The sequence below is a fragment of the Rousettus aegyptiacus genome, unplaced genomic scaffold, assembly GCF_014176215.1.
Source record: "Rousettus aegyptiacus isolate mRouAeg1 unplaced genomic scaffold, mRouAeg1.p scaffold_m13_p_18, whole genome shotgun sequence".
Taxonomy (NCBI): Eukaryota; Metazoa; Chordata; class Mammalia; order Chiroptera; family Pteropodidae; genus Rousettus; species Rousettus aegyptiacus.
This window is the reverse complement of record NW_023416293.1, coordinates 9,197,067-9,218,505: the sequence shown is the minus strand read 5'-3', so window position 1 is coordinate 9,218,505 and position 21,439 is coordinate 9,197,067. Positions and strand designations below refer to the sequence as shown.

The 21,439-nt window shown below is 45.2% G+C and overlaps 1 protein-coding gene across 1 annotated transcript in view; it reads left to right on the top strand.

Annotated features, from left to right (window-relative positions):
• USH2A (usherin) overlaps nt 1–21,439 on the top strand; it is a 526,768-nt gene that overhangs the window by 456,344 nt on the left and 48,985 nt on the right. Inside the window, exons 59-60 of the mRNA XM_036235436.1 lie at nt 273–435; nt 7,983–8,337. Coding sequence (XP_036091329.1) covers nt 273–435; nt 7,983–8,337 — 518 coding nt within the window. The remainder of the gene's footprint in view (nt 1–272; nt 436–7,982; nt 8,338–21,439) is intronic.

The following is a 21,439-nucleotide window of genomic DNA, read 5'->3' as shown; positions in this document are numbered from 1 at the left end:
AAACTAGAGAACACTGTTCAGACATGCATATGCTTTATTGTCTATGTCTGTACAAATATGTATGGTTAATTAATGGAGTTTCCAACAATGCTGCCCAATTTAAATATTCAAATTCTATAGAGATCGACGGTACTAGTCTAAAATGTGTATAGATGTATCTACAAAAGTTCAGATAAAATGACTTTCATGATATCTTTACCTTTCTGTATGCATCTGTAACGTTCTCTGCCTGTCAGATTGCTAAAGGTCTCCTTTTTTTTTTTTTTTTCAAGGAAGCTGTGGAGTTAGCAGCAGGACGTTTGCCAAAACGTGCGAAACAGCCCCGATGGATCTAAATCCGCCAGTTCTCAAGGCACTGGGATCGGCTCGCATAGAGGTTAGGTGGAGACCGCCCAACACACCGAATGGAGTCATCAACAGCTACTATATTCACAGGTAACATCGCCCGTCACTGTTACGTTTAATCGTTTAAGAATGCGCCGTATTCCAGGACTGTGGAATCCAATGCATTTTCCGTTTCTGTAAGAGAACAGTGGGAATCCGTGGTATTTGGAGCTCGTCCTGGGGACTGAACGTGGTAGTGGAAACGTTTACACATTAACCGAGGAAAAGAGTTAGTGGCCTCACCGCGACTGAGCCCCACCTTGAATAAAGCGGCAGGGCGGGTGCTAGAGGCTCACGAACCAGGAGGGTGGCATCCTCCCGAGGAAGGACCAGGTCTGGGACAAGCGCTGCGATGTCTTCCATCACCTGTTATGTAGCAACAGGAAGGGCTTCTTCTCACCCTCAAAAGATGGTGCGTTTTGTGTGATCGATCAGTGGCTCGGTTCCGCGGTTCCCTTCTGTTTCCATGACTTTCCAGACAGCTGGCTGATGGTGTCAGGGCGGCTTCTTTTCTCCAGGATGTGCAGAATTTATGAAGTGCGTCTGCCTCAAATGGAGGAAAGGGGGAAAGAGAAAGCAGAAGGGGAAGGAGGGAGACGGAGAGGGCGAGGGGAGGGACAGAGAAAGAGACACCGTGGCATTTTGCTTTGAAGGGTATTGTGCTCCCTGGGCCAGTCTTCAGCTGGTCGGCGTGCACGTAGCTTTAAATTGATGTTTTCTTTAAATACATAATGAATAAAGAGGAAGAAGAGAAGGATGGGATGGAGGGAAGGGAGAAAGAGAAAGAGAAAGAGAGACAGGCAGGCACTTTGAAGGAGAGGAAGGACAAGACTGAGAGGAAAGAGAGGAAGGGAACCAAAAACAGAGTCCGTGCAGCCAAGACCGTCAGCCGAGGGCTTGCCGTCTGCTTACCTCGTTCAAGCTGCTGTAACAGAAATACCATAAACTGGGCGGGCTTAGAAACAAAAGTCTGTTTCTCACAGCTCGACAGGTTGGGAAGTCCAAAATCAAGGTGCTGGCAGATTCGGCGTCCAGTGAGAGCCCACCTCCGGGGTCATGGGGGACAGTCCTTCCACTGTGCCCTGACCCGGTGGGCGCAGCGAGGGGGCTCTGTGCGACCCGCTCACCCTCCAAAGGCCCCACCTCCTTGTAACATCACCCCGGGGTCAGGGGTCAGCATACGGAGGGGAAAGAGTGGGCGCCCACGTTCAGACCTTAGCATCACCTAAGGCAGAGGAGGCACGATGTGAGAGGATACGGCAGGCGGGGATTCGCAGGCTGCAGAGCCCCCTGCAGAGGCGGGCCGTGCGCCGCGTCGGGCACGCGGAGCTCAGCTCGTCTCTCCCCGGCCCCTCGCCCCCGCTTCCGCCTCCCGCGCTGGTCTCTCCAGCGGCCTCGTCCCCTCCGTCACGTGGTCCTACGCCCCGGGCACGATGCGAAACAGCGTAGGCTCCTCTTGCGGCGACTCCAGATGTGGAAACTCTTGTGGTTCAGTGGTGAGCCAAGGGTTTGCAGGAAAATTAGGAAAGGAGAAAGGATGATCGCTCTTCCGATTACGTAGACGGCACTGGCGAAAACGAGCGAGCCGGATTTCTTCTCCGCAGACATCAATTCGAAGAATGGCATTTCTGATTTCAAATACACGTGGACGTGTAAAAACGGCTAACGCGAATGTGCATTTTGCGCTCGGTACATCAGGGCGGGCTCGAAAACGCCCATCCTCTCGGAATCGTTTCCTTTCGTCTCCTTAATGCTAATCGTATGAGAAAAGCACATCCAATTTCTGTTCCGAAGAAAGGGAAGTAAAGTATCTGTTACAGACCAGGACGTGGCTTCACTCTGTTGGTTTTGTAAATAAAGCTCCTGATTACGGTGACTATTCCGTGGCAGCTATCGAGAGGAGAAACAGGAAATAAAATGCAGAGAGCCCGCTTCAATGAAAACTACTGTAAATTGAATTTGACAGCATTTGATGGCATTTGATTATTCTAGTCACAGCCAAACAATGATATAAAGAGTAATATGAAACAGAATGTGTTACTGCCTCGCAGACTCAGAAGCAATAAACCTTCCTCCAATGTGACACAATCACTTCACAATCATAATTGTGGCCTGTTTGATACCTCTGAGTACAGCGGAAGGGCACTGACTGACATAGATACATTTTGTTTTTTATTTAAAGTGAAATGAAAATGGCTCACTGGGGCTCCAGATACAATCATTATATTCACCTACATAGGCATGAATCACTTGGCCGTTATTTCAGCTGAAGTTTAAATGTGCTTAGACAACAACAATATCAAATTTTTCTTAGATAGCTGCAAAAAAAAAAAAAAAAGAAAGAAAGAAAGAAAGAAATCAGGAATTTGTAAGGACAGAAATAGAAGGTAGACACATCGTTCTTTTTTATTCTGGGACTACAGAGAGCCCCTTGTGTAGTTACGGCCTCCGCCTGCAGTATTTCTGGGGAGGTTACGGTCTGTAATTTCTACTTCATCATTTGCCTCCTCTTTCTTCCACCACCACCTAAGGAAATGCATTTAGCTCACGCCAAAAACGGGGTTCGGCCTATGCAGAGGCTTCCGTTAAATCACAGGAAGCCAACTTGCCAGTCCCATCCCGGAAACGCTTGTCACGCCGCTCTCTGCCGTGCCCCCAAATCATTTCCCCTCAGCAATCCCCTTCTGTTCTTCAGGGTACCCTATTAAAAGAAATGTCTGCTTCAGTAAGGAGAAGAGATGTTTATGAGTCTAAAAATCAAAACCGAACAGTGACCTAGTAAAGACAAGACTATTAACGTGATTGCTTCTGTTAGTTTGCCTGTTTATTTGACACGGCCGTCCTCTCTTATTCGAGGGGACACATTCCAAGACGCCCCCAGTGGACGCCTCAAAGCGCAGATGATCCCAGCCCCTCTATGTAATATATTTTTTTCTCCTATACATGCATATCCATGATAAAGTTTAATTTGTAAATTAGGCCCAGGGAGAGACTGTCACCCATAGCTAATGATACAACAGACGATTATAACAACATACTGGAATAGAAGTTACATGAACGGGCTTTCTCTCAATCTCCCTGTCAAAACACCTGAGGGCCCTTTTCATTTAAACGAAGCGCTGCAAGGCTCCTCTTGGGTTTATCGGAATTGCAAGCATCACCGCCCACGCGCTTTTGGGCCATTATTAAAGCATAATACGGGTGACTCGAGCACACGCACTGTGATACTACGACCGTCGATTCGATAGCCCGGCAGGCTCCTTACTACGTGACTAATGGGTCCAGAGTAGATACGGTGGACAAAGCGGCGGTTCACATCCTGGACAGGACGGAGCGGACCGGCACAAGATTCCATCACACCACTCAGAACGGCGCACACTCTAAAACTTAGGAATCGTTTATTTCTGGAATGTTCCATTTCATGCTTTTGGACCGCGGTTGGCCTCAGGTGACCGCAGGTGACTGAAACCACGGACGGCGAAACCGTGGGTAACAGAGACTGCTATAATTTTTTCAGGCTACTTTGTTGACTGTGTGTGAGTTATAAAAGAAGATTTCCTGTGATGGGGGCGTTTAGTGTTTTGCAGACTGTTTACCGACAGGCTGCAGACAGGGCTGCCTTGGGCACTCACTTTCTCTTCACTGTCGCTCTGGTGTTATACGCAAAGGTTCTTCAGCATGTCTTCTGTATCCTCTGTCTATAACCTTGTACATGGCAAAATCCATCCACAAAATCTAACTACCGTCTGCAAAATCTACCAAACACTTTTCCGGAGGAGACTGGTTTAGAAAATAGCTAACTGTTGGCCGAGGCACACGAGACGATTCGCACAAAAAATGTGCTTTTTATAAGCGCTGGGAAACCCAGACATTCACGCGATTTTCTCTACTGCAATATCAGCTTTATTTCGTGGTCTAGACGCAAATCCGCAGTATCTCTGAGCTGTGCCTCTTAATCATGAAAAAGTTTTAAGCGCGATTAAGTCTTCAGATGTTTCAGAGATCTCCGAAGACTCTTCCCCCAGCACCAGAGAGCTGGACGATCCAACCTACACAGAGCATTTTGCTATCACTTGTGTCTGCCTTAACTCTGCCCTCAGCCTAGTTCGGGATCCCCATTTCTTCTCAAGCGTGCTGCTGGGACGGCCTCTTCGCGGTGCGGCTGCCGTCCGCCACTCTCTTTCAATGCGGCCTTTGCACACCTGATGGATTCGCCTTCCTAAGTACAGCTTTGGGCGTTAGTTCCATGACAACTGTATCTGCATCGTGTATTACGTTTTACCCAGTGGCTTTTCATGCGCATTATTCGATTTAATTCTTACAGAAATTCTAGGATATCATCTCATTCTGTCATCTCATATTATTTAAGGTAATTTAACTCCAGTTTACAAAGGAACATAGAAACTAGGGAAAACAGGTAAGTTTGCCCAAGGTCATTTAATTAAGTGACAGGGCCAGAGCCAGCAACCTACCTCCCCTACCTACCGGTGTTTTGGGCTATTTATTTAAATTTAGAGTATTCTTAATATTATTCTTGAGGTGATGGTGGCAGTTTTATAATGTTAAATTGTTAGGGAAAATGCATTGAGTTGATAGGATTTTGTTCTAATCACTTTTGACGATAAACACTGAGAATTTCTGGCAGAGAATAAGGGGTAGGGAGCCCTTTAAAAAGTTATGCTACATTAAGATGATATGAATAGGAATACCTTTTAAAATATATAGTTCCCGGTTTTAACATTTTTGTTTTCTTTGTAGTGCTAAGCAATATTAAATTTACTCTAGTTGGAAAAGTTGAAAAAATGAACGTAAGCGTAAAATAACCATTTCGCTATTCAGAGAGGATGGAAATTGTGACTTTCTTCAATATAGACTGTTTAAGAGGAAACACTTCCAGTTAAATGAACAGTCGAAGCTGCCTAAGTCTTAAATAAATTAAGAGTAATTGTAGTCCACTCAAGCTCCTCCACTGAAAGTTTATTCAGACCTAAAGATACTCTGGTTTTTTATACCACAGATGGAATATTGACCTCACCATAATATTAATTTATTAATATTCAGTGGTGACAGGAAGTACTTAACCAGTCTGCATCCTTTTATTGTTTTAGCGAATAAAACTTGAGACTAGCATAATGCCTAATCTTTTACGAAGTATAGTTTTTTAAAAATTCACACTTTCGGGCCATTTTTTTTTAATGTCAGTTTTATGACAAACGTGGCTACACCTCTTTGTGAGAATTCATGAGACTTTAATAAAAAAATTAATTGAATTGTCATAGAAAGGTTGAAACCAGACAAAATAGAAAATTTTATTTCCCCATAGAAGTTCATGTAAGTTTGCCGTATTATGTTGCTAGCAAACACCTCTGGAAAAATTCAATGAGAGGAGACCTTGGTCGTGAGCCCTGTGGTTGTCATTAGAGTGGGTTCCTCCCGATGACATACGTGGTACCTGGTATCTGCGGCAGTACAATGGCCAAACCCTGCAAACTTACACCGTGTGCAGAATCTGGCCTGTGTATGGTAGCGAGATGTAGCAAGGTGGGTCTCCACGGTAACTGCAGGTCACCGAGTGGCATCCAGGAAGCTCTGTGGCCTCCAGCAGGACGTTTGTCATCACTCATACTGAGGTCATAGTGATTTAGCAACTTGAGGATCAGCAAAGCTCCCAAAGTCAGAGATTTTAACTAGCCTGCCTTCTTGTGAAAGGCCCTGTCATTTAGTTTGTCTTAATAATAACCCTTTCCATTTTGATGGCTAATCTGATACGGCAGTATGCGAATGTGCCGGCACAGGAAGCGTGTGTTAATTAAATACTCCTAATGGCCTAGAAATGCTAATTTATTCATCGGTCTCTCCTCAGTTAGAGAGGAAGCTAAGGAAAGAGAGGTGCATCTCTTGGGTGCATTTTTCCCCAACCCAGAATACTACCCTAACAGGAAAAAAAAAAAAAAAAAAGAGTTGCTAGAGATGAGGCAGTGATACAGAAAAGCAATGAAATTATATGCTATTCACCTGAAACAAAAAATACTGAGCGCTTGCTGGACTCGGATGCTGGGAACACAAATAAAACAACCACGATTCCTCAGGAATGTCTCGTTCGGTCCAGTCTGCATATGATTTACATCTAGGTGAGCAAATAACTGTCCTGTGTGAAACATCATATATCGGGGGCCATCCCAACAATTGACAGTTTCATTTCTCTTGCTTAGATGCTTAATGCTCTATATATGGAGTACCAACAAAGTATTCATGGGCTCTAGTTTTGATATCAGTAAAACCTAAAGATGGGATGAACGAATCCCCTTCTCAGGTAGTGGAAAGAATTTTTTGAGCAGACTGCATTTTTCAGGTTTCAGAGAAGACTTCTAAAAGGAATTTGATTTTTGCCCTTTAAAGATCTCTAAAGAAAATTCCTATTATGTGGCACGTTATTCTCATTGATTTGCTTTTAGCTCTGTTTCTCTACTCAGATGTGAAACTTTTTTTAGGTAAGGGCTTAACGTTTGTGCCTCTCGACTCCTGGTACAAAGCCCGGTGTACAATAAGTGCTCAATAAAGTTTTGCTGATGAATACAAGAAAAAAACAGGCTTTCCTTTGAAGAGTTATAGTTTAATCCAAGAAGAGAACATTCAGATAAAGAGACATAAGTGACATGTGGGAAGTGAATTTAAAATCCTTGTAAAAACATCCTGGAAACAGATACCGCGTAGCATCGCACTGCGTAAAACAGGTCGAGAACCCCAGGCTTCTCGCCGTGGTTCCTCATCCGCCGGTGTGGCAGATGGGCCCTTCCGCAGGCACAGCTCGTGGGTTCAGGAGCAGTCAGGGCCGTCGGCCTCCGTGTGCAGACGCTTTCAAGCCTCTGCTCGTGCCCCGCTGGCCAGAGAGCATCCTACGGCCAAGCTCAGAGCGCGTTTAGGAGCATGTTAGCAAAAGACGTGGACACGGGGAGATTTAAACAGACCGGTTCCCTCACTGCAGCCCACAGACCAAGGAAGGGAAAGGACTCCCAATAACATCAGCTTCTAATAATTGCATGAAGTGCGGTTCCCACTGTGCAAAAAAACAAAACCCTGATCTAACTGCAGGCGCATGTGCACCGCACACGCGCACACACACACACACATAGACAAAGCTTCAGAAAATACACAAAAAACGTTGATAGTACTTACATATGTGCTTCTGTATTTTTATAATTTTAATTTTTAGTTTTTTCTAAGAAAAATTTCGCTTGCTTCCATTCATTGCATGTGTATTTTTTTTTTTTTTTTTTTTAAGAAAAATGTCTAGGAGGTAATACAAGAAAATGTGATTCTGGGTGACGTGCTGCTTTTTAAGATCAGCTGATTTGCATGTGTGTGTACACGTGTGTGCACGCACACGTATAAATACAGCACTGCATCTTTACTATGATACAGTGTCGGGACCCTGGTGTACTTTTTCTTCCATCCGGTCTTCATTATGGCACCGGGAAGAGACAGCGGAAAAATCGAGCTGACAGCAGCATCTTCTAGAACGCAGCCCCTTACTCCCTCTGCAAACCTGGCTCTGACGTGTGCAGCCGTCCCTGATTGTCACTTTGGCTTCCCTTCAGGCGTCCCGCGGGCGTTGAGGAGGGGTCCCTCGTGTTCGTCTGGTCAGAAGGCGCCCTTGAATTTACCGACGCTGCGGATGTGCTGAGACCCTTCACGCTCTACGAATACCAGGTCCGAGCCCGTAACGCCAGGGGCTCCGTGGAGAGTCCGTGGTCATTGGCGCGGACTCTGGAAGCCCCGCCCCAAGATTTGCCAGCACCCTGGGCTCAGGCCACTGGCCCACATTCGGTTCTGCTGAACTGGACAAGGCCGGAGTCACCAAACGGCCTTATCTCCCTGTACCACGTGGTCTACCAAGAGCTGTCAGACGACCCGACGTCTAACATCTCCACCGTGCATGCTTTCACAGTGACGGTGAGTACTTACATGCCCTGAATGCGGCAAAATTCATTTTTTATCCAGCGTACCATTTTTCTTCACTTCGGGGTTAAACACATGAAAATCCTTCGTGTGTGAGAAGCGGCCCCGCAGTCTTTGGGATAAGATGCTGAGTAATATGGGATATTGCCGATTACAATTAATTTTCATTACCTCAAGCAAATAAGTAAATTTCTCTTTATCTGATTTCCAAACCCATGAAATGGGAAGATGAAAGGTGTTCCTCTATGCCTCATGGGAATGAGGCTCGGACAAAATGAGACACAAATTTAATGTCGTTCTTTCTCAAAGAGCCAGTTGTATCACACATCGGTATCTAGGTGATATAATTCATGTAATCCCTGGATGCATATAGGGATGATATGAAAGAAACAATATCTAGAGATATAGAAATAAATATCTCTAGATACAGTATGCGATGTGATTGGCTCTTTGAGGAAGAAGGAAATGAAATTTCTAGGTATATCTAGGTGTATAGATATGGATGTGGATATTACGTGTACTGTGATTTAGTGGTGATGGCTGTGGGTTGGGCCCCCCTCTGGCCCACAGCACAACTTAATGCAATTCACCTGGATCTCCCAAGAGCTCAGTTTCTGCCCGCGGCCGCCTGATGTTCCGTGAGAGACTCAGAAACAGGACGGCCCTTGTTTCAGGGAGTGCTTTTACAATATCGCAGAGGCGAGAACTGTACACGTGAAAAAGTAAGAGTGGTGGTAGATTGCGGCCTCTAGTGTTCCTCACGCTGGGATTCAGATCCCACACTCACTACCTACTGGCCGTAAACCTCATTGCGAGAGAGAACAGTGCCACAGACCAAAAACGGTAGGCGGAAAAATGCCCTGAGAAATCAGCAGCATGTGAAGGCAGGATAAAACCTCGTGGTCTTAGGTGTTAAATCCACATGGTCTTCCAAAAGTGCCACAATCTTAATATGAAAACTCCTCCTAAAAAGAAAAGAAAAAAAATGAACAGACAGCATTTCAAAGATCGAATCCTGTTTCTGTGCTTCTAATTTAGCTCAATTTACCTGCAGCTTATCTTATGAAGTGCGATATCAAAATATCTAAATAATACTGGGCGAATATATTTTAATGAAACTCCAGAAGAATCTTTGTAAATGAACAGATTTAAACATCATGTTTTCTCACTGTCCTGATGTTTAATTCTCTCATGTGACCAAATAAGCAAAACGTGAATGAGGGATGACATTTTAAAAATGTTTCGTCATCAGTACTTTATTTTTTATTTGACATTTAATTATCTTTGTATATCAAGGTCCTTCATGTTACATCTTCTAAACCCTTCATTATATGAGCATTAGAAGCAGTGTTCTTAAGTGCGGAAGATCTGTTTTAGTTGATATGTGATCCTTGAGGAAATATACTGCTTATCATATCCTTGGAATTCATGTTCTAAACCTCTACCCTGAAAGTAAAAACTTAAAACAAAGGAAAAATACTTGAGAACTTTCTGAATGAGACAACTTCCTTCAGACACATTTTATTGAAGGCATCGATGTTGCAGTGCTTAAAACCTGATCTTTTAAAATGTGATTTTCAGGGTCATGAGCCTAAACGTTGACTCTCCCAGAACAGCGTCATGGCATTTCCCTTGTGGGATAGTCTCTAAGTCACCCCTTCATAGCCATTTCACTTTCCGACACGAGACGCAAAGTATCTGATGACCTCTGTTCTGTATTTAATCTGCTAGGTTCTGTTTTCATTACACCGAATAGTTTCTAGGAGAGAGGAGGCCTGTGGCTCCACGCTTTACGCGTCACGGGGCCCTTTGCCCACGTGCCCTCCGTGACACAGCCTGCGTGCCGACAGCATGGATCACCTCCGGGTGCCATTCTTCTAAAGATTAATCCTTGCAGTGCTCAAGAGAGATGCTCTGATAATCAAGAAACTATAATGTTTCTGCTTTCTGTTTGAGTTTAAGTGTGTGTGTGTATGCGTGCGTGTGTTCACATACTCAGAGTGGCCCCCAAAACCTCAAATTTTTTGCCCTGAGAATCCCAAGAGGAGACTTTATTGGGTTCATCAGGAAAGTCCCATCTGAGGGTTTTAACTAATCAAGGACATCTTCCACAGAGCAGTAGGGCTAGTGTCTAGGAATTCTGGTCACGAGGCCAAGTTTCCATGGCGGGAGGCCACTCTGACTTGGTATGGACTGACAACTTTGAAGGACGTAATCAGAAAAATAAACGATTGTCTTCGAATTTCATCCATTCCGACATCCCCGAGACAATGTGTTCAGCTTTTTTTTTTTCTTTTTTAAGCTATCTCAGGAGGAAGGTTCCACCCTTCATTCCAGGCCCTCACCACCAGAGAAGAATGTCCCTTTGGTCCTAGCAAATTCCTCCTCCCGTAATTTAAGCCACTCTCTTTCCGTTCATCGCAGCGCTGGCTTTTCCGGTATGGCAGGGGTCTTCAGGTCAGAAACAGATTATTGATGAGTCAGTCCAATTTGGCAAATAGTCATTAAGCACTGTGTTCAATGTGTCAATACTCAATGCTCCACTCAGGTCCGTTGATGAAGTCTACCGTGAGGCCGTGAGCGCAGGCAGAGCGAAGCCGGGGCGTCGGGGGCGAGCGGTCGGGTCTCAGGCACAGGTGTTCCTGCTGGCCACCTCCAGGCTTGAAGTGTCTTTGCGTCTGCGTTTCTGCTGCTCGTGCTGCGATGATGCCCTCAGATCTTTCTCCGAGCGCCTTCCCTGCTTCCTTTACTCTCTCTCTCTCATCCCTGTACTGGCTAAACATCTCCGCTGTCTCCTTCCAGTTCTGCGCCTGCCCCAGGAACCCTTTCGGGTGTTCGTTTCATAGATGACTTGGGCGGAAAATCTCCAGAGCAAAGGAACTATATTTTCGATTAGCAAGACACAGAACTCTTCCCGGCACTCTCAGAATTACGGTTCGGTCCATAGACTCGCAGGAGGAGCCGCTACGTCCTCTCATTTCATCCTGTTTCTTGGGATCTCATCTCTGCAGAAGGGGCCACCAGTAAGTTGGCCATAGAGTGGTGCCATCATGAGCTCATCCCAGAGTCCTCCCAGCGTTGTTTATAGACAGACAGGTGGACGTTGCCGGGAGAGCCGCACAAAACAGATGCAGTGGAGGCATGAGTCCTCCCGACGGTGGCAGCGGATGGAGAACTGGCAGCGGGGGCCCTCCGCGGGGGCGGAGAGCATATGTGTTGGCTGGAGCAGCAGCAGCAGCAGCAGCAGGGGAGGAGAAGTGGAAAGAGCGTGGGTTTTAATGTGTCACTAGCGTCTCTCCCAACCTCATGAAAAGCTTCATCTCCCTTCGGGCCTGAGTAGGTGCTTCCGAGAGGAAGACAGAAAGGTCTAGATCCTTAGGGTCTCTTCGGACTAATACCCACCACTACGGAAAACCAGCTTTAGGTAGAAGCCCGGAACCTCTCTTCCCAGCCAGCTCCGTGATGAATTGCGCAGCTTCGGCAGAGAAACTGTGCTTAGCCTCGCTTGGCACTCGCGAGTTCCACGGTGGTGTTTGCAGGGAACACTCCTGGCGAGGCTGGCGATGCGGCTGCCACCGATCCAGTCTGTTCGCTTCTTCTCACTGGCACCTGCCGTCACCCTGGCAGGAGGAACTTGGGATTTAAAGGCGAAGGTGGTTCACCTGTTAGTCTGCACTCCGAGTGTGTGCCTGCCGACCCCGCAGGGTTGTCACACGTCAAGCCCAGATGGCACGTGTGCCCAGGAACCCGAAAGATAGATGGGGCCTCGCCTCGTGTGTGGAAACGGGCACACGGGCCGAGGGGCGCGCGCGTCCTGTGGGCCACGAAAACGTCGGCTTCCCATCTGGAAGTGAAATCCAGAACTGCAAACTCTGGTCTCTAGATTCTGGGTGCCAAATTCCCTTGCCCAATGTCAAGGAGGAGGCATTCAAAATCTCCTCGTGTGGTTGCGTCGGAGTTCTTTACCGTTGAGTAGATCTGTGTGTGTTTGGGGAAGGGTTGAGATACTTCATAAGTGCCACATTACGGAAAGTGTGTGAGTTAATCGATGAATGAATTTTTAATTCCATTTTCCTTTTGGCTTAATATTATGTAAAATAGTACTGCTCTTTACATGTGGTCTTAAATTAGTCGTAGCTCTTAAAATTTGATGATTCTTAGCCTTTTCTACCCAGATCCACTTGTAAGATAAATGTTTTGGGAGATAAAGCAATCGATAAGGACTCCTTGGTGGCTGTCTTTCCAAAATGAAGGAAAAAAAGTGGTAGTAAAAACAGTTACCGTAAATTTATATATCAGTTCTATAAGCTGAGCTTTTCACATTTTATAATCTGTGATAACCATGTCATTCATTCTTTTTATATAAACGTTACAGAGTATGGGTAGGTAAATGTCCCACCAAGCAATGGATACTTTTTGGCACTACCCAAGTTTCTTAATTGTCATGATATATTTGGTTTGACGTTAATTTTATCCTCTTATTTTCTCTAATAACACCTTATCAGTCACAAATATATATATCGGGGATCTACTTTTTGCTCAGTATTATTGGGGACTGTGCACAAAGCGGATCCTTGTAAGTCTTCTTGAACCTCATATAACTACTTCTTCAAAAGAGCTTTTTTCTTCCACCCACATTATCGAGACAGTTTCATCGGGCCTCCTTTGCTCTCTTATCAGTTATCTCTGCGGCAGGCCCCGTGGTTTTCCAGTCACTTTCGGTGGCACCGATCACCCCTATTTTGGTAATCAGGACCGATTTCAGGTGTTTAAAAAACTCTGGTCTAAATCCAGTCTAAAGCCAGCTCCGCGTTAAGGGGTCTACAGCGAGGAAGAGGGGGCGCGTTCCTTTTCCTCTTCATCAGTTCCTCCTCCTCCTCCTGTCAGTTCCCCAGGATCTTGGCAGAAAAGATAGAATTGGGCAAAAAGGAGCAGAGCCGCATTCACTGATATTGTTCTGATCCGTCATTGCTCGCTGTGGGGCAGGCGCCTCGTGGGAGTTTCTCTGTGGGTTACGTAGCAGTTGCCCGTGAGAGACCCAGTGCTCACAGTCCCTGGTATAGCCAGTGCTCTGGCTGACGTCTTGCACCCCAGAGATTCACCCCACGACCTCTTTAACTCCTAGGCACTCCTGCCTCGGGCAGTCAGCCCACGTCAGGTTTTATCTCGTTGACACAGTTCATCCTCCCTTTCTTGGCAGCCACTAGACATCAGATGAGGAAAGTTCAGCTTGTCCAGCACGATCGTCTCTACCTGACCTACCCAAGCCAGCCTCACCACTTCTGTGTTAGGCCATGATCTCAAAATCTTGGGATCTCATACAAATCTCTGATGACCTTTCTCCTCCTTAGTGGCTGCGTCATAATTGCCCTGTGAGTCTCTTCATCTCAGTAACAAGCCTCCCGAAAAGAATAGAATGCTCATCTCACCTTTTTTGCAGACACCTCCAATTTCTTCATGCTGCCCTCATGTGGAGTATCCCCATTCCCTGTTCCAAGTGGTAAAAAGATACCCTAGAAGCCTCTCTACTGAATTCCCTTCTTTAACTTGTTTTCCGTGACCCTGGATCTTACATAGGTGGTCTTACACAGCCCTTAAGAGGAAGGTGGCCTTAAAGGTTTAAGGTCGATTGTTTCTTTCTGTAAGTGCTGTGGAGATATGTCTACCAATTCCAGTAGAGCTGCTCAAGTCTTACTCATTACTACCTAATATATCCCGTCCCATGTGGTGACATAATTAAACGGCTCCATCAACCTTCTAGCTGTTCAAGACAAGTCATCCCTGAGTCTTGCCCTTCCTTACCCCTAAATCAAGTCCTTCACTAAGTCCTATTGATTCTGCTTCTGAAGTAGAGTCTTTCTGCAAGAAGGCCACCCTGAGCTCTTCCCAACTGTCATTCCCTTGTGCTCAGATGTTCATGACCTTATAGTTTAAATGCCTTCCTTCTTTAATTCTTAAGTCTAAACTAAGATATTGCTTATTTCACAAGGCTCTTTTAAAGGCTAAATAAATAAACACATATTTAAAGGATTTTAGAAACTATATATGGAAATATAAATAGGCAGTACAATTTGGAAGTCCTAGTATTTGCAATAACAGGCTGGAAGAAATGAACAAATATAGAAAAAGTTTTGGTTTGTATAAGGCAACTGTGTCTACTCATTTGGTCATAAATAAAAGACATTATGTTTTCTATATTTTAAGCATTTCTTACCCTGCAGCAAAATCAGAGCTTGAAAATGTAAATGCATCCTGATACCAGACTATAAATTTGCAGGTAATTTCTCAAGTATTGGATTATTTTAGGTTCTATTTCCTTTCTAAGTTGCCTGGAGCAAGATGATGCTTTTTGTCTCCCCTTCTACCAGAATGCCTAAAGCCCACCCCTCTCGAAGCCTCCCTCGGGCCATTCCCACTCAGATGCAGGTGTGTTTACCTGCCTTGCTACTCACAGGACCCTGGCTGTTCCCTTAGATCATGCCAGTAAACCGCATGCGTGTGCGCACACACACACCCATACCCACAAACAGATTGCGCCTAATTGACATCTACCTACTTTACTGATACCCAAGAGCAGGGGTAGTTAGTGGGGAGACTGTTGCTCTTTAATTCACCTACGTTGTTATTTTCTAGCTTTTAACTGAATTCTAAGGAAACCCAATTTAGATACCCGTGAATCCACAGACCCTTGTTAAAAACATGCGTGAGAGTAATGCACACGCTAGCCCACAGGCTAACGGAGCCAGGCCACACATTCACAACGTGTGTATGCACAGACATGGCATGGCAGGGAAGGGCAGGAGTTAATGGAACTCCTGTGTGCCTGTCACAAGTGGAAAGTAGCCACTACCTGAGCCAAGATGGCTGCCCCTGGAGTCCCTGAGTACACCCAGAGAGCCTATCTGTCGCTCTGCAAGGGCTTATGGGTGAGAGGGAAATCATACACAGATGACCAATTTCTGTATGGTTCACGGCCGATCAAAGTGAAATTCAGCAGCTGTTCAGGACAAGTGACCACTGTAACGGCTGTAATATAACCTACTAAATAGAGAGGGAATTGCATTAGAGCAAGAGGTTAGCCGTGATTATCGGCAGGTGAGTGCTTTATTGAAGTTGAAAGACCATTAACATTGATAGAGTAATTATTTCAACTTGAAAGTAATTACCTTGATGGGTGATAACTTCTCTAGTGTTCCCAGATTTGATTGGGCCAAACAATCGTGAGCTCCTGAAGCCTAGAAAAATATTACAACAATACTGTGATTTTTAAATTACTGGAACCACTGTTGGAATATTTTAATTATGCTGAACAGCGAAAAGATTTTGCCTTACACCAGCTAGTGACCTCTCATGTAGAGAGAGACATTTGCTTTTTAATCCAAATGCAATGACCCACACCCACCACCTGTGAATACATATGCGGTGGGCTTGCAAATGAATCTTTTCATCTCGCTATTGTTTTCTAAGGTGAAACCTCTTGCTAGTGCCGTGGCTGAGTGTCACTCAGCGTGAACTGCCACAGTCTTGACCATGTTCACGGACCGGGAGGCCCCACAATGTCAACTTCCTCTGTCTTTGTCACAGAGAGTTTGATTTTGTATAAGTTAAATATTTCAATAATAGTATTCCAAAAATTGAAAAATCCAGATGCCACATACTGTGGATCCCCAAATTTCAGATTTTCTCTAGTCACGTGATTCATCTGTTGCAACAGCCTTCCTGCTTGACGTGCAACTCCCCCACAAACACGCCATCGTCAGGGGGTCCCCTTTTTAGCCTCACTGGGCATCAGGAACCAGAACGAAAGTTGAAAACCTGGGCTTACTGCTCTGACATCTCATGCATATATTAAAACCGAGAGTTATTTGCAATCGAGGACCAAAACACGTAAAATCTAATGTGATGATCAAGACCAAGAAATAATGCAAGACTCTTTCATTAATCAGTGTTCACCTAATTCTCTTGACTCTATTGTGCCCAGAAGCTACAACAGATACAAAGAAAAAAAGAAATCGTCTCCTCTCCCTGGAATTTGTGGTGTTCTTGGAGCAAATAATGAAAAGAGACAAATTGCAATATAATAAGCAACTATTTAGTCATGCATAGGCATTGATTGTACTCATAAATACTTAAAAGAACTCAGAAGGACCTTACCTCAAACCCCTGATTGCAAACCCAGCACTGAGCCTACAGAACCACCAGCCATTGACGGAGCAAACACGGCATCATGATTCTTAGTCATGCTGTCAGAAAAGACGAATACGGCATCACCGCCAAGTTCCTGGATGACTCCTCGGGCCTCTCTATCATCTCAGCAGGGTTCGGTCAGATGACCAGCCCCCGAGTGACTGTCTTTTCCGCAGCCATTCCCAGGAGTTTTTTTCCTAATCAAAATCTCAGACTTTCCCAAGGGCAAAACAGGTTTCCACCTGTTGTCAGAAGCCGAAATGGGTTTTTACTTCATCGCCCCATTTCTGCTCTCTGAATTCCTTTTCAGAGGTAAAGCCCCAGGGTTCTCTCTTTCAGAAGGAATCAGGGTGCAGAAATCCCCGCCAAGCCGAAAGAGAGGTGCTAACCAGTTTGAATTGGGTAAAACAGGCAGGATTTGCGATGAAACCGTAGGGAAAGTGATGAGAATCAATGATTCGAATTGTAAATCTTTTCGTTGAGTGAATCAAAGAGTTAAAACATTTGACCAATTTGCCATCATGTCAGAGTTCTTAGCACAGCAGACTCACCGTGTGTCATATACCATTGGGCTAAAGATTGGATTAAGGAGCCCCTCAGGTACCCTGAATATAAAATAAGTGTAATAAGTCATTTTTAAACATTTTATAGGATACTCGGATTATTAAATATCCGCATTACAAAATCAGAGAGTTTTAATCCATTTAGAAAGGTGCATTGTCTACCTCGGAAAGATAATGGCCGTGTCTAGATAGTAAAATTACAGTATATTTTTAACAGAAGTAAATGTTACTTTTTGACAAGACACAAGTAATGAATTTTTATCATACAGGTTCCTATTGGGTGATTATGAGACAGAGTTTTATTTTTGCTAAAGCAATTACTAACGTCATGGCTGGGTACCTATGCCCATTAGTGGCTGGTTCTGTGTTGGGTTTTTTTTGTTGTTGATTTTTTTTTTTTTTTAGGATGGTTATTGATCTCTTGCTGAGCTGAGATTCAGGTTTTATGCCAGATAGCTTGATTAATGGGTTGGTTTCTATAAGTGGACTGAATGGGGCTAGAAAGCAGGGGCAGCCTGCTCTGCCAACCCCAAATCCGTCAAGACGCATAGCTCATTATGAAACAGTTATCAAGGATACATGAAAAATTAATTGGGCTCAGTTTGATTCTGAAAAGAATCGGCTTTCCACTTGGCGCTGCCCGCCCCCACCCTCTTTCCAGATGTTGTGTGCCAGCCCCCGGAGGACCAGCAAAGGGAGATGTATTAATACATTGTATTGATTAGATCAAGACCCCTGACAGTTATTTGTAGAGATACCATCTGGCCGCTGTTCGAATTCCTTCACCAAAAACAGGACGTGACATGTTATTAATCTCAACTCTCTAAGTATAGACAGTTGCCTTTTCTGCTAAACCACATTTTACCATTCCGTAGGAGATGGAGGCAGACCTGAAGGGTGCGGAAATTAAGGTTATTACACAAATTGAGCCATATGGTCCAAATATTTCAGCAAGAAAATTGCCAGGCAATAAAAATTGCTCCTGCCTTCCTAATGGTGTAAATTACAGTTTAACCATGGCTCTAATGATGTCCTTCTGCCGCGCTTAACTACTGTTACATGAAGGACATTGTTTTAAAAATATAAAAAAACAAGTAAATGCCAGCAGCGTGTTTTACAATCTGTTAGTGTGTCATTAAGAACACGGTCAGAATTACATAAACACGATGGCAGGCAAGCCAGCATACAGAAGAACGCGAACGGAAATGAAAAGTGCCTTGAAAACTCTCGCTTTTGTCTCTGTGACGGCCAAGAGCACAGTCCCCTCGGCGAGTTTTCCCCGGGCGAGAAGCCCGGTCTGGTGCTTCGTCCTGCCCCCTGCCCGGCGGGCCTGTCCTTCCCAGGCGACCGGAGAGCCGGCCGGCCCCGAGTGAAGCGATGGAAGCCGCTCTGCTGGGGGAGAAGGGGTAACGCGCCACGGTCTTCCTTGCTGGCGACAAGCGGTGTCGGAAGGACAGTTTCTGTTATGTTTCCAGAGAAACCAATCCTGCTGTTCGAATGGCCCCGATATTGAGGGGAGGCTTACTCCAAACAGCCGTTCACCTTTGAGCATGACAGCGAAGGCCGTTAATAATTGAGGAAGACGGAAACCTTTCAAACGTTTTTGTAGATATCATATCAAAAAAACCTGGCATTTAAAAAAAAATACATATCTATACAGGTCATAAGAATATGGATGTTTCACTCTCTGAAATTGTACAATTCCGCCAACCTTTTGGCCTTACAAGATGTTCAGAAAGCAGTTTAAGTTAAAAACCCAAAGAAAAGTTTATCATAATTAGATAGATGTGAAATTTGAAGGAAAACTTTTAATTCCTAGCGGAGATCTATATTTTTTAAGCATTTTTTTTTCTTCTCCATTTCCCAGAGGGGAAAAGCTCAGGGGGAAGAGTTTGCCCTTTAAACTTCAACAGAAAGAGGGGAAAAAGAAAAAACAAAAAACAAAACAACCAGGAAACACAAACGATGCTCAGTGTGTGCACGCACACTGATACTGATGAAGGCGAGTCAGAGGTCACTTCCTGGTAACACAGCAGGCAGGGTCAGCAGCCGTTTCGGCCGGGTCGCTTTCTGCCCGGACAGCTCTTCCCCCAGGCGTCTGTCCCCACGGCGGACTTCTGCACTTCCTTCCGGTCTTGGTGACCACGTCGCCTTCGGTGCCTCTCTCGGAGGCTTTACCTCGCCTACCTCGGTGTGATTTCATCCTCCTCCTCCACTACACAAACTTCCTTTCGCTCTTCACTGCTCTCTGTATCTTCCTTAATATTTCACATTGTCCAGAGGTGAACATTTTTTGCGTACTTGTTTCTTGTCTCTCTCTCTAAACGGAATATAAGTGCCCTGTGGTCCCTCTTCCCAGAACCTAGGACAATGCTACTTTTAGGCCGACAGCTGGATAGTGAATAAATGAATTCATGACATGATAAATTCTCTAGTGAACAGGTAACTTGTGTTTTATTTCTTGTTCCCATTAGAACTATAATCTATGACTTTTTTTACATCGCTTGGTGTAGTGCTCTATATTTAGCCTAAGAGGAGATAAATCAAATTGAGGTAGAATCATTTATATTTTTCAATTTCAATCAATAGGCAGTTATTTGCTGAGAACTTTCTATATAAAACAACCTGCAGGCACTTTCTGTCTTAATAACCACTCTGTGGAGTGAGTATTATGTACAATGTATTACTGAGGGGACAAACTCAGAGAGGTTAAGTTACTTGCCCAGGCTCACACAACTTGTTGCAGAGCTGCGATTCAATTTCATGTCTCTCGGCTTCTAAGATCTGTTTTTTTTCTACAACCCACTGCCTCCTCTTGTGTTGTCTGCCTAGAGGAAACAAGGCTTTATTTATAGAAATCTAAATATCAATGAAAGCCACAAATGATAGCGCAGTATAACAAAGAGATGCCATATTCTTGATGTGATTGGTACAAACGCAGAAAGCGATTTCTAAAAGATGCGAAGAATTAAAAGATCACTTAGACTGGAGAGTTCCGAGAAGACTTTGAGGGACATTCTCGCCTCGAACAGCAGCTCGGATTCGAACAAAAGGACGATCAGGACAGGCGTTTCCTTATTCAGGCAAAGTTGTTAAAACGTCTGATGGCAAGGCTCGACTTCAGGAGATAGAGGGATGTCTTTCCAGCCTGTCGTCATTTCTTGGGTGGACAGTAAAGCTATGGTATTCTAAATATTGCCATCAGATGCCTAGCAAAGCTGTCCAGTGGGGTGGCCAGCAGACTGGGTCTGGGGGCCAGGCAGGTGTGTGACTGGTCAGCACCTTGCCATTGCATGCGTTGGGGATGCTGGGCCCCGGATGCCTCCCTCATGGGGCAAGCCCACAGAGCAGAGTGGCAGGAGCAGAGTACACAGCTCAGTAAGTAGCACTTATTATGATCTGACATAGGTCAACAGAGCGTCAGCATGTAAGGGGGTCGCCATGCCAGTGTGTCCACAGGGTCCTGATCGGAGAGACTGGTCTAGAATTTTTTTGTTGTTGTTAAAGAAATAGTTCTCTTCCCCCTTCATTCCCTGCAATCCTTTCCCAAGAACAGATGCTACTTAACACACATTGTGTCAGTGACAGAATGGCTTTGTGGAAGCTGACCCAATAGTCTAGGTGGCGGACCCGGGAAAGAATGGAGAAGGCAGGCTATTTGTTGGGAAAATGAGAGGCAGCTTCTTCTCCGAAGCTCGTGTTGAGTTACTGAGCTCATTCACAGCAGCGTAGCTGAGGCCACTGCCGGATCGTGACCGGAACCCCAGCGGGCAAACCTGCGATGTCATCACTGGCCTAGAGGCACTGCCTGGGGCCACCACGCCAGCATTCACAGGCGGAGCTGTGAGTGTGGCCAAGGCGGTGCGGACGCGTGGCCGGGGCCTGCCCTTGTGATGATGCCACAAGAGCCTCTGAAAGAACTGGGGGACGAGAAGGGCACATCCCTCTCTCCCCCTGAAACTGTCCTGTGCACGTCGCTCCACACCAGAACCTACGCTGCCGTCGTTTCTTACCCAATCTTGTGGACTTTCTGGTTTATAAGAAACTTACCGTATACCTAAAATCAGCTTTCTAAATATTGCTGCGCGCATTAAACCGTGCCTGATTTTCGTCCTCCGTGACCTACCGCGTTCGTTCTAGAAATGCAATAGCTAGCACATTCAGGCTGAGGAGAGCGAGGGCCTCACGAGACCCCAGCATCTCGTCCCTTCATCCCAGAACTACCTGGCCAGCGCACCCCACACCTCTCGGCATCTTTTCCTTAACAGAGCGATAATTATTTATTAGCGGAATATATGCTTATTATATCCAGAAATTAAGGTGGTTAGGGGCATCGTGCATCCAGG